General features: G+C 36.8%; 1 protein-coding gene across 1 annotated transcript in view; it reads left to right on the top strand.

Moving 5' to 3' along the window:
• The first annotated feature begins 345 nt into the window (after positions 1-345).
• LOC121425069 (uncharacterized protein C20orf194-like) overlaps positions 346-13,368 on the top strand; it is a 73,741-nt gene continuing 60,718 nt past the window's right edge. The window contains exons 1-3 of the mRNA XM_041621029.1: positions 346-508; positions 10,535-10,636; positions 11,828-11,905. Coding sequence (XP_041476963.1) covers positions 441-508; positions 10,535-10,636; positions 11,828-11,905 — 248 coding nt within the window. The 5' untranslated portion in view covers positions 346-440. The remainder of the gene's footprint in view (positions 509-10,534; positions 10,637-11,827; positions 11,906-13,368) is intronic.

The raw sequence follows: 13,368 nt of genomic DNA, 5'->3' as shown, positions 1-13,368 counted from the left end.
GATAAATAAATAAAGAGTAAAAAAATGAATAAATAGATAAATGAATAGATAAGTAAAATTACAAAAAAAAGAAAGAAAGAAAGGAAGGAAGAAAGAAAGAAAGAAAGAAAAATAAGAAAGAAGGATTCTTGAGTTGTCTTTATCATACTTATTCAATACAAGACTACAGTACCATTATCTTCGAGTGACATAATATAAATGAAAAAGACATAATGGACAAAATTTATCATGAAATAAACAATAATTAGGGCTTTTTATTTTGGGGGGGACACAGATTTTGCCCGGGACTCAGATTTTGGCACACTCAGCTGGCTAGCTAATCGCGATAATATTCGATACCGTTAAACGATCCTAAATTCAAAGATGGCGGAAGAAATTGTTGTCTGTTTCTAGGACGATCGAGAATAAGAAAAATTGAAAATTGCCATCTAAGGAACAAAATGCCACCGAAAAGACCATCTTCAGCTCGAAGGAACATCAAGCATGTCACCTTTTCACCATTTGTTAGGTATGTTAATCCTTTATTTACGACGATAATATAATATTTATTTTCAACAAGTCGCACACTGAGCTCAGTCCCACTTGTGTATTTTTATGTTTGTAAAATTGAACTTGTTTTCTGTGCAATTGAAATATGGAATGAAATTAATTAGATCTATGTTTAACTAGCCAGTTCAAACGAGTCTTTCTGTGTAGATCGAGATCTGATGAATATGCAAATAGTGAAACGATCGGATGATCCTTAAGACTGGGCAATATTTCATAATCATGATGACTCGTGTATGTCTTTTTTTGTCAAAAGACCAATGAGCTGAGGTCCAATTCCAAACATTACATGTATGGACCTCATAGGCGACAACAGCGCTATTTTGGGGTTAATTTTTTGTGGACTTAAATTTATTGTAATTTTCACAAAAGTACTAGCTAAATTTGAGACTTTTAATTTAATATTGATTTATTGAGATATAAACTTTAATGCAAATAACAAAAAATTGAAAGAAATGAAGGGGAACTTACATTTTGACGACTTTTTCCTGATTTTCTTGGCAGTTGCCCTTCACTTCTGACTCGCGATCGGACCTGATATGCAGATCACGTGATACGCGTTCTCGTCAGGTGATCGGTCGGTTATTCTTTTCGCCAGATGTTGATAATTATATATTTCATAACGCAGCGTTCATCGCAAATTTAGCTGAAAGAGATTGAAGTTGAACAGCGCAAGCTTTAATTTATTTCAGAAATAACGTTTGATTGCACAAGTTTCGCCTCGGACATATAGGATCATTTGGTCCCATATTGGCGTAACTACGGGGGGGGGGGGGGGGGGGGGGTGTCCCTACCACTACCGTCCACAAGCCAGCAATTATCTTTTTTCTCTTTTTTTAACCAAAATGCTTCCCCCCCCAGAAAAAAAAAGAACCAGGGTTAAAGAGAAAGATAATTATGATAGAGGAACACAAAATACTTTATTTTTTCAGCTTTTACTGCATCGACTTATAATCAAATATTAAATGGGGCTTAGAACATATTTTTAATAAGTCAATTAATAAAAATATTCCTCCTCGGGATTTGAGCTTTCATGAAATATCAATCTTTTTCATGATTACCGAAAATACTTCAAATGTCCAAAAAAAATTATCGGTGTATTAGCCGATACCTTGCGCCCGCCTTAATTATTATAACTTGAGATACTTTGCTTTAATTTAATGAATTCCTAAAAACATTAATTCTCAGATCATTTGTCGCAATCCAATGATTCGATTGGTAAGCTAATTGAATAATTATTATGATTCATGAATTGTTTAAAATGTGTCTCTCTATCAGTTTTGAATATTAAAAAAAATGTTAGCTCGTGCTTTTTGCTCGCAATATTTTGATTAGTAAGAAATTCTTGTGTATGCGAGTTTGATAATAAATAACTAGAGAGAAGGGGGGGTCCCTCAGCTACTTGTCCTTGCTTATTCCATATTTTTTTATTATGCTCGTGTTGTGAGTATTTCAAAGTCTTTTCTTTTTCTCACCCTTTTTATTGTCTCGGAGCTTCCCTCTATTTCTTTGCTACGATGTATAGCCCTTCCTACTTGTTTCAATTTTTTTATGTTCTCATTTCATTGAAAACATAATTATTAAACTGACGTAGAAGACTTTACAACAAAATTTTGATATTGTTTTTTCTTGTTTGTTTGGCTTTCTTTTTTCTTCTCCTCAGTCCTTTTTTTTCTTCTTAGTTTCCCTTTCCTTATTTTATCTTATTTCATTTCATGAGGCATCCGCCAACTTATATACAACAACAAACGTATTTAGAGGCGGATATCCAGTGAGGGGGCGTGGTGTGCCCCTCTAAAAAGAGGAAAATAGGAAGGAAAAAAAGTAGGAAGGAGAAAAAATAAGAAAAAAAAGACGATGATGGCAATTATGATGATGATGATGATGATGATAATGATGGTGGTAGTGGTGATAAAGATGAGAATGAAGTTGGTGACGATGATATGATGATGATGACTAGATGTAATTTTGTTATTTTGTCTTTAAAAAAATAATAGTGCAAAGGCGAAATCATTTAAAGTTTATTATGAAAAAAGCAGAAAAAAATAATTTGAAAAATTGTACGTATGCGTATGGAAAATCCATCCCCCACCAAAAAAGAAAAAAAAGTGAGATTTTGTTTTGTTATTTGTGACGGCGTAGGCCTATGCGAGCAGCTACTGTATGTGATATAATTATGGTAAAAAAAGTAAATGAAATGCCAAGAAATACATGATAATGACTTTTATTGTACATTCAGTATATCAGTAGATAAATTCATACTCGTTCCAAAAAAGAAAAAAGTGGGTATATTATGGACCATTAAAAATGGGCAGTTGCTCTATATATTATATTACATAGAATATATAGAGCAACTGCTCGTGTGTAGCGGTAAGTTATTCACCTGATCTACATAATTCATGCGGCGCACGACGCGTGCGCAATGTTTAATAATTATTGATGTGAATACAATGAATGTCATCAAAAACATAATCTCACAGATCAAATAATGCCAGCTCGACGCGCAAACTCAGAAAAAAAAAATATTTTCTGCCCTGATAATTTGATAACCCTAACCTAACCCAATTTCTAAGTATTTTTATCATAAACAGGATAACTATAGACAATGATTGAAATTAACTTTATATTCTTTTGCGAACAAAATGAATATGAAGGACAGCTTTTTGATAAAGAACACAGTTTTAGAGCGTGATTTATACCTTCAACCGCTAACATAGGCGGATCCAGGGGGGCTGAGGGGCCCGGGCCCCCCTATTGGCGGAGCAAAAAAAGAAAAAAAAAGAAAGGAAAAAAGAAAAGGAAGGGAAAAGAGAGGAGAAAAGAAGAAAGGCAAACGTAAGAGGAGAAACATGATTAAATGAAATAACATTAGGGGAAGACTTTGAAAATATTTTTTTTTTAATCTATTTGTTAGGATACAAAATTTTCGCTCGCGCTTCGCGCCTTATTGTCTTTTAGGGTATTTGCATACATCTTGCTCAATATGGAGCTTGAAATATCAAACTTTGAAGTCAATATACAAAACATATTTCAGCTGGGAAATTGAACTTTCATTATTTTGTTTCATTTACAAATTGATTTTAAAAAAGTGCTCTGTAAAAATGTCTGTGTTATGGTCTGAACATTATCATTTTCTGCTTGCGCTGCGCGCTCGCAAAATTTGAATTTTCAGGTACCTATTATTTTCCTGTATTCCATAAAGTTCTCAAAAAGTTCCCTATTCAGGTCAGATTGTTAAAACGTATCAGCTAGCGCCGCACGCTAGCATTTTGATTAGTCGGTTATGTATATCCCAATATTAATTCTAAATCAAACTAATTTGATGACAGTTTATCAAAAAATTCGACTCGCGATTTCTGCTCGCATTGATATGCTTATGCATAATTACAAAGTGCTTTAAATGTCCAGTTTTCAGGCCATAATATTAACACATTTCGCGCTCTCATGCTTAGGAAGAGAAATAGGAAGATGGTCATCATTTTCATATGATGACATAATGCCCTCATAGAATGTTCCGGTCCTATGTAAAAACTCAAAGTAATAATAATAAAATACATCAGCTCTTTTTGAACTGTGATCCATCACAATTCACAATTTTCCCACAAAGTGTTTGCATTACAGAGCTTAAATTCACCCTTTGTTATATCATATATTTTTAGCTCGCGCTTTGCGCTCTCTTTATTGATTTTCATGATAAGAAAGTTACTTAGAATACCCAAATTCTAGGTCGAAATCTAAAACACACGTTAATTCAGATACGCAGATTGTTCTCTATTTAAATCATTATCCAGTTTCAGATCACAATATCAAAAAGTGTCTACTCGCGGATAAATAACTTATCCTTTTCATGATAAAACATGAATAGTGTGTCCAGAATTTTTCCGCTCGCGCTTCGCGCTCGCATCAATAAAATACTTAGAGTCATTCCAAGATTACAAAAAGTGCTTAGCATTTCATTATTCAGGTAAAAAGGGTCAAAATTTTTCAGCTCGCGCTTCGCGCTCGCAATATTTGAATGTTGAAATTTGTAAAGTCTTCATGGCTAAATGCAAGCAGTCCATAACAGGTACAATTTTGAGCAGTTCAAAACGTATACACAAAATTTCTGCTCGCGCTCAGCGCTCGCATTATTAATGTAAGGAAGATCCCCACTTACTCATCCTTTTCATGATTTACAATACTAATTGAATAGAGTGTCTTGTTCAGCAGGTCTAAATCTCGAATTTTTTTGCTTACGCTTTGTGCTCGTATGTTTAATTATATACCTATTCAGTTAAGTTACAAAACGTCTAAGAATTTCCATTCCTTAGATAAAAATGTCAAAAAATTGCGGCTCGCGCTTCGCGCTCGTATTATTTGATTTTTTAAAATGTGTAACGTCTTCATGGCTAACTGCAAGCAAGTATCTAACAATACTTTTTCCATCACTTCATTTCTGCTCACTCTTTACGTTCGTAGTAATTATTAACTTGCATACACATCTTTTTTTTCAGGAAAACAAACATTTCCCAGAATGTTCAAAATTTTAGGAAAAAGTACATAAAATTCCCAAAAAAATTTAGCTCTCGCTTTCCGCTCGCATTATACAAATAAGGGTTATGGTATTATACATTTATGTTTCATAAGAATAAATCTAAAAAGTGACCATTTAGGACTACCCCTTCAAAGAAACAAAAAAGTCCCGGCAAAAATCATATTCGAGCGGCCAATCGGGGAAAATATGGCTGAAAAAAATTCCACCCCCCCCTATTGGCGAAGGCTGGATCCGCCCCTGGCTAAATCCTGTCACTGTCGGTATACATGAAGCAGTGATTCCTCCATCAGCTTACGGTAATAATTTTTGCAACACGAGCGCCAGTCCGAGAAATAGACAGGCATTTGCCCAAACGGACAACATGTCAACCTCTGCTAATTTCTTTTTGCACGGGCACATGAAATCTCGACGTAACCCATCACATTTCTCCCTATTTTCTCCTCCCTTTTATTTTCCATTAATTTTTCTTTCGTTCACTTTTTTTCTGTCCTCTTTTCCCATAATCTTTTTTACCCATCACATTTCTCCCTATTTTCTCCTCCCTTTTATTTTCTATTAATTTTTCTTTCGTTCACTTTTTTTCTGTCTTCTTTTCCCATAATTTTTTTTACCCATCACATTTCTCCCCATTTTCTCTTCCCTTTTATTTTTCATTAATTTTTCTTTCGTTCACTTTTTTCTGTCGCCTTTTCCCTTCTATTTTTTTTTCTCGTCTCACCGCTTTTCCTCATCCCCAGCCCTCGACGCCCATGCAGATTCGAAAAACAATATCAAGAGTATGTCTACTTGCAAGGGCGGAAATCTCTCCCCAAAGGTAGGGGGACCAGGGGCTGGAAAATTTGACAAGCAAAAAACAAACAAAAAAAGAAGGTTTATCACCCTCTAAAGAAGGTCATCTTGACCAAAAGAAATTTGACAAGCAAACAAGCAAAAAAAAGGGGGCATCCCAAAAGTAAGATCGTCTCTTCCAGTATTTCGATTTTGAACGAAATGACCAAAAATAGTAGGGGGACATTTCATAATGTGCCCCCTACTATTTTGGGTGAGGGGACATGTCCCCCGGCCCTGGGGTTTGCGCCCATGTGGGTGGGGGTGATGCGCCTCCCTATCGGGATCATATCACAGCGAGTATAGGCCTACACTCTTCCATATGGAAGAGTGTTTACTTGCTGTGATTTCGATCTCACACATATAAAAAAAATAGAACAGCTACGCCTTGAACACAGGCCAAAATGCCTAACGATTTCTCCGCGGCATTAACAACTCTCGTAAAGGGCGCTCCATTTATAAATAAAGTTGCATGAACAGGTGTCTATGGCGACAAAAATTAACGCGGAATTGTAGCCAGAAGCGTGGGAAATTGGCAGAAAATTCAAGAAAAGAACCGGTGAGTACCAATTTAACAGTAATCATATATTAAATAACATTCGTTGAATCATAAGAATAATTTTTTTTTTAGGAAAGAAAGCTTAGTTCTAAGTTAGGGCGGCCCAAATGCGCGTGAGTGGAGTCCCAGTTTCTTAACACGGGTAAGTATTGCGGTGTCGCCTAGAGTGGCAGCCGTCTGTTTCAAGGAGTTTTTAAACATTTAAAGAAAATTTTCTCCTCATACACAGACGGCTCGCTATCATGCAGCCACCATTAGGGGACTTGCAATGCAAAATCCCCCGTCGGGGCTTTTCAATTTTTGTCTTTAATTAATAAAAATTTTGAAAATTAACATGACCAAAATGCAAATTTATAGGGCCTATTCCCTTGTCTAAACTTGGCATTAACTGCCAACAAAACGGAGAAAAATGAAGTTAAAAAGAACATAAACAGTGACTTACCTCGGCTGTTGCGCAAATTCACTTCCCCGTTTTATCCAATCTTAAGTACATAAACATATGGCCATTGAGCTGAGTCCCCTGTAGTACTGTACAGATCACGCTTGTTCGGTCTCTGTATTTGGTGAGCTGAAGCCCGGGGGGACCACTTACATTGACGAGTGGATACCATGCGCGACCAAAAAAACACGTAAAAAGGATGTCTTTTTCACGATTGGGCACGTTACGTACGTAACGTGATAAGGGTGTCAAAAACACAAAAATAATGAAAAAAGGGTATCTATTTCGCTGGGAAAATTACGTGATTAGGGTCGAATTTGCGGGGATGATAAAACAAAGTTAAAATGTTTTATAAAGGATGTCTTTTTTGCCCCAACACTTCGTGTTTAGGGTCCGATTTGCGTGAGGTGTAGAAGGTGGGGTCGTACTAAACCAAATGAAGGTAAAGCCGACAACAGAAGGACCCGTAACAATAAAACATTCCTTTACTTGTTTAGGGGTTCATTTCAGGGAACATTTGCCAAGGGTATCGTTTTGTTTCCAATACTTGTTAAGGGTAGGGTTTCACACGCCAATACTTGTTAAGGGGTGCATTTTCAAAATATGGAAATTACGTGTTTAGGGTGCTTTTCGAGACCCCATGGTCGCGCATGGTATCCACTCGTGAATGGAAGTGGCCCCCCCGGGAGCTGAAGCCAACAAAGTTCAGGTGTTCAGCTGAACAACCAACAAAACAGAGACCGAAGCTTTAGGTCTATCAAAAGATTTGAGTTTGAGCTGCGAAATTCCGAAAAGTGTGATCCATATCCCGCGCGCTAACCCATGCCCAGTTGTTGTTGTACTGCCCAGCAGTAGAGGCACTTGTCAGAAAATTGGGATTGTCCCAGTTTACAGGGACTGTCTCAGTTTTCAAAGATTTTTCCACACAAGAAATTTAGGAAAGTTCATTCACTTGTAGTGCCGACATCAATTGAGTGCGCGCGCTAGTCAACGTAAACAGGTTTCGTAACAAGATCCGGCAAGTCATGAAAAATAGACGATGAACTGGGGGAATTGAGGTCACTGTATCTTTTTTTAGCACTATCAATCCCCGGATTTGCACTCTGCAGGGGTAAGTGAAATCCACATTTTATTTAGGGTTTTGAGCCCAAACTTATGTAAATGGGCTACAATATTGTTTTGACCCTATTGGCCAAAAATTGTGGGTTTTTTCAATACAATTTCACTTAAATATATTATAATATTAAAAGTAGAGGAGCGTTAATTCACAGTCTGTTATTGTCACCATCTTGCCGTCTTATCGTAGCCTAACTACAAGACACGTATAGAGAATGACAATATGAGCATTCCTTAGGAGACAATGATTGGAGGGGCACTGTATTGTTTGTGAACAATGCTGTGTCCCTCCAATGCTTTGTCTCCTCCAGGTCACGATCCGCCACTGGTGCCAGCCAATCAAGTCTGTGTTTACATTTGCAGTTCATGAACTGAAGTTAAGTAAGAATTGCTCACGATCATTCCATTTTGAATTGGGGGTGCTAATTGTTATCAAAAGTAATATCTCAACGCATTGAGAGGCTTTGAGAACGGAGCGGAGTCGTTGCACTTTTCATACTTGCCAACCTTAGAAGAAAAAAAAGAGGAATCCATTTTTCACGCAGAGTAACGAGCGTGTGACATTTTGCGCTGGAAGGGTGTGGGGGTACCCCCCTGCCACGGTTAGAAATTTTTGGAATTTTAGAACATGAAATGGGGGGCTTTCCTTCACTTTTGAAGTGCCTTTTACATGTCCACAAAGAAGAAAAATATCTTAATTTTGTCCCAAAGTAATGAAATATGAAACAGGAAAATCAACAGGATTCATTTCATGAAATTGTACCATATTTTTTTACTTCAAAAACATGTATTTCCATTACAATAATAACTGGATATTTCTCAGAATACTCCTTGTATTTCTAAATAATTTTGACTTTTTTTCACGAAAACAGACTAACAGTCTAAATAAATGCATATGTAACTTACACATGAACTTATTATGCAACTGCAAATGCACCGGTACGGCACTCACTAACCCAGGGAGCTCCGACCCGGGAAGCGGGCGGGCCGCGACTAGGCTCGGTACCGGTACTCAGTCACTGCACTCATGCACTGTCTGTATAACGATCGGAATCACAGTCACAACTCACATTCACAATCCAAACGACGCATTGGCGACGGTATCCAGTTTCCACACACTAAATTTGTAATTTTGGCTTCGAAATTTCACGGAAAACTATATCCTTTGGCCATTAATTCGACGATCGTTGAGCTGGATCTTACGTTTGCACACGTATGCACTTGCAGCGCGGTAACCCACGGAGCTCTGGCCCATCGGTAACCCGGCACAGACCGAAGCTCCCTGGGTTAGCAGCGAGGTATACTCGCGCTCGCGACGTCGCAGGATGCATTGTATTTGCATGTGTTGTCGCTCTAGCTGTGTTTGCACGCGCTTCTGCAATGTGCGCGCCATGTGAGATAGGCAAAGTGAAAACTACGTACAAGAGTGTGTTCAGTTAGTGGAAAAATAATGCTATTTGGGATATCGCGATATCCAGGTGTCCGCAAGCTTCAGATTGGTCTAACCTTCGCCCCAGCCGTTTTTTTCAATATTATCAAGATGTAAAAATTAATGAAAATCGGAATTATGGAGTTGATATTCGTAATGCGGAATTGGCAATAAAAAATCGGGATGATTCCGCCAAAATCGGAATGGTTGGCAAGTATGACTTTTGTGTACGTTCAATCAACGCACTATGTGCGCTTGCGCAATATGGTTGTGTACATGTAGTAAATGTATTGGATGCATCTGATTGGTTCACCCATCATTACTCTGCCATTCCTGGAAGTGCATATTCATGTTTTTGTTACTTAAAAATGGAGCAATTTCAGGAGAAGAGTTTTTTTTTTCATATTGAGAAGAAAAATTCTGGATACTCTCAAGTCTCAAGTCATACAAAGATTTGGTAAAAGAATTGAGCTTTTTTTTTCAAAATTGAAGGTGGAAGATTGCTGATTGTTTTCGATGGTGAAGTAACAGGAATACACATCGCAACACCCCCCCTCCTTTTGGCTCTTACAGTTTGTAAAGGAAAGATAAAGTTACACAATAGTACATGTGACAGGGGGAGTGGACTGTGTGTTATTAGTAAGTAGTCTTGAAATATACCTTTTTGAGACAACTATCGATAATTAATATGCCAAGAAGGCGACCAAGAAGCCAGTAGCAAAGAAACCAAAGGCTTTGAACTCCAGGAGAATAGAATAAGCCTACAAGTTTATAGAGAAAAGTTTCAGAGGGAAAGTACTTGTTTACGTACATGTACCTGGTAACATAATTATTATGGAAGGTTCAGGCTTTTGCTCATGCTGGCCCTGTTCTCTGGAATGATCTCCCCCTGGCAATCCGTGAATTCACTTGCATTGGCACCTTTAAACGTTACCTTAAGACTTGTCTATTCAGTGCTTCCTACTCTTAATTGTTCCTGAATCTATTACTATTATATTTGTACTTTTTCCTCTTTCTTTCTTGGATGGCTGCTGGGTTGTACCTTCTATATTCCTATAACGATTGTTTTTCTCTCTTTTTCAGCTGTGCCAGGCTCCGTCATGTCCAGTCCTTGTTGAGAAATCCAGGAGAGGTAGACTCGAGCAAACCAGATGCTATCCTCTGTATCTTAGGAATTGATAGCAGGTAGGCATACAACACTATCAAATACCGTTGTCATCATTATTGGAATGAAAGCCATCATTTTCTCATCATCTTATTCTTGGTTATCAAATACTTCATTTTTTTCTCGCATGCATAGCAGAGTGAGACTATAGGCGCCGCTTTTCCAATGGTGGCGTCGTCAACATTGAAATCTAAACATAAGGTTAAGTTTTTGAAATGTCATTATAACGTAGAAAGTAGATGTATATATACCTAGTTTATGAAACTTTAACACATGGCTAATCAAGTATTACTGAACATCCTGCTAGAGTTTCAGGTCACATGACCAAGGTCAAAGGTCATTTACATGTAGGGTCAATGAATTTCAGCCATGTTGGGGGGAATCAACATCAAAGTCTTAACTTGAGGTTAAGTTTTTGAAGTGTCATCATAACTTTGAAAGTTTATGGATCTACATGTAGTTCATGAAATGTGGATACATACAAGTAATCAACTCTCACTGATTGTCTTGCACAAATCTTAGGTCACATGATCAAGGTCAAATGTAATTTAGGGTCAATGAACAGAGTATTTTGTTATGATATGAATGGTGTATTTTTTGTGAATAATTATAGTCATTTTCAAAGTTAGCACTGATTCTACATGTATATTGAATCACGTAATGCAGGCAAGATTCCCAGAGGTGTTCCACTTGTATAGTTGCCAATATGTAAAACTTTATTTTCATTATCAGAATGTTATTCCATCAGCATCATCACCATAGTCATTGTCATCATTATCATCATCATCATCATCGTCATCATCCATGTGATTGTTATCATTGTCATCTTTTATCATTTTCATGATCATTGATATCATGATCTCTATGATCACCATCATTTTTCTATACATACATGTACAGGTACATACACTCATTGTCATCGTCTTTGCCATCATTATCATCACCATCATCTTTATCATTATCACCATGTTCATCATCATTGAATATGATGATTGGTATTAGATGTTCATCATCATTGAATATCATCATTGGTATTGAATATTCATCATCTTTGAATATCATTATTAGGATGAAATATTCATCATCATTGATTATTATTGCCATCATCACCGTCGTTCTCATCATCTTAACCGCTGTTATGTTTGTGAAAACGTGTACATGTATGTTATTCCAAAATTGTATTTGTTATTTTTATTTTTGGTATAAAATAGGTACAATGAAGGAAGCAGAGAGCTTAGCAACTACCTTCTGTTTGGATTCTTTGACACAAGACAGGCAGAACTTGAAAGGTTTGTACATGTATCTTTATTTGATATAATAGTTACATATATATAGCGCATCATACGTTAGTTTCCATAAAGCACTTTACATTGTAATTATAATTACCCCAGTCATAGGATCCATCACTGTTCCACACATAAAGTGCACCCTCTCCACTCCCTGGTGGAGTATTCTAGCCAGGCAACTCTTTTATTGGTGCACACATTCCAATCTACATGTAATCATATTGATTTTCACATCCTACCACCTACCTATTTAACACCTGGGTGGAGAGTGACAAACATGGATAAGTGCCTTGCCAAAGGACATTTGCGCTGGGCAGGATTTGAACCCTCGACCATTGGTTTAAGAGTCGAGTGACTGAACCACTTCACCATGACACCTCCACACTTAGCACAATACTTAAGATTTGATTTATTCAGATTCCACATTGTCGTAGATACTGACTGGCTTTGAGCAAGGAGTTTTAAGAGATGGAGTGAAAACGAAATGCTTATGAATTAAAGTAGCTTTCGATTTTTAAGAAGGACAAGAAATAAGACAGGTGCACTGCAGCCTTTGGTGGCGACCTGTTATGCTGCCAGTTTCATGGACAAGAAATAGCAATGTGTTTGCTCCTGATAATATGCGGACCAGAGGCAGCAAAAAGTAATTCATTTCAAAATCATTTTACGTTGAGAGATAATCAGTTTGAACGAATAAAAAATGCCCCATTCAGGCTAATAATCACATACATACATATACGTATGTATGGCCAAGAATACATTGTAACAGTAATATATACCGGTACATACATTTATAGCCTCTGCCTTATTCATACATTTAAGATTTATTCAATTTATTAATTGAGTAAAGTTCAATTTGAAATTGTATATGGCATGCACATGTATAGCACTATTAATAGCATGCACTGTGATATTAATACACAGCATGCATTGTGTGTAATGTTTTATGTACACAATGGATGTTAGATTGTATACAGCCAAGTGTATTTCCTCAATTTCTATAATGGCTCTTCTTTGTCATGTATCCTCATATTTCACTAATGGAAGAACTAAAATGAATTGAATGTGTTTGCATGCCCTGGAGCCAAATCTGATATGTATATTTTGGGTACCAGGGTACTTTTATTTGAGAGATGAAATGTAATCGTAAACGTATAGTATTCGATCAATTTGCAATAGATACACGCAGTATAAATTGGAAAACGAATTAAACAATGAGATACATGAACATGAGGCCATTGACTTTCAACACCCTTTTCCATTGCTTTGGTGTCTTGTACATGTACGTTTAAAGACGGACAAGGCATTCTACGTTTGTTTTTCTAAATAGATGATCAAGGTTCAACTTTAGTATATTATAAAAAATATAGAAGTAAGATTTTTTTATAAATTTAGAAAAGAAGTTATGGTGTATTTTTTTTATATGGTCAGTAGATATTCGGTCATTAATAAAAGCATATTTTGTT

The sequence above is a fragment of the Lytechinus variegatus genome, chromosome 12 (genome assembly GCF_018143015.1).
Source record: "Lytechinus variegatus isolate NC3 chromosome 12, Lvar_3.0, whole genome shotgun sequence".
Taxonomy (NCBI): Eukaryota; Metazoa; Echinodermata; class Echinoidea; order Temnopleuroida; family Toxopneustidae; genus Lytechinus; species Lytechinus variegatus.
This window is presented reverse-complemented; position numbering and strand designations above follow the sequence as displayed.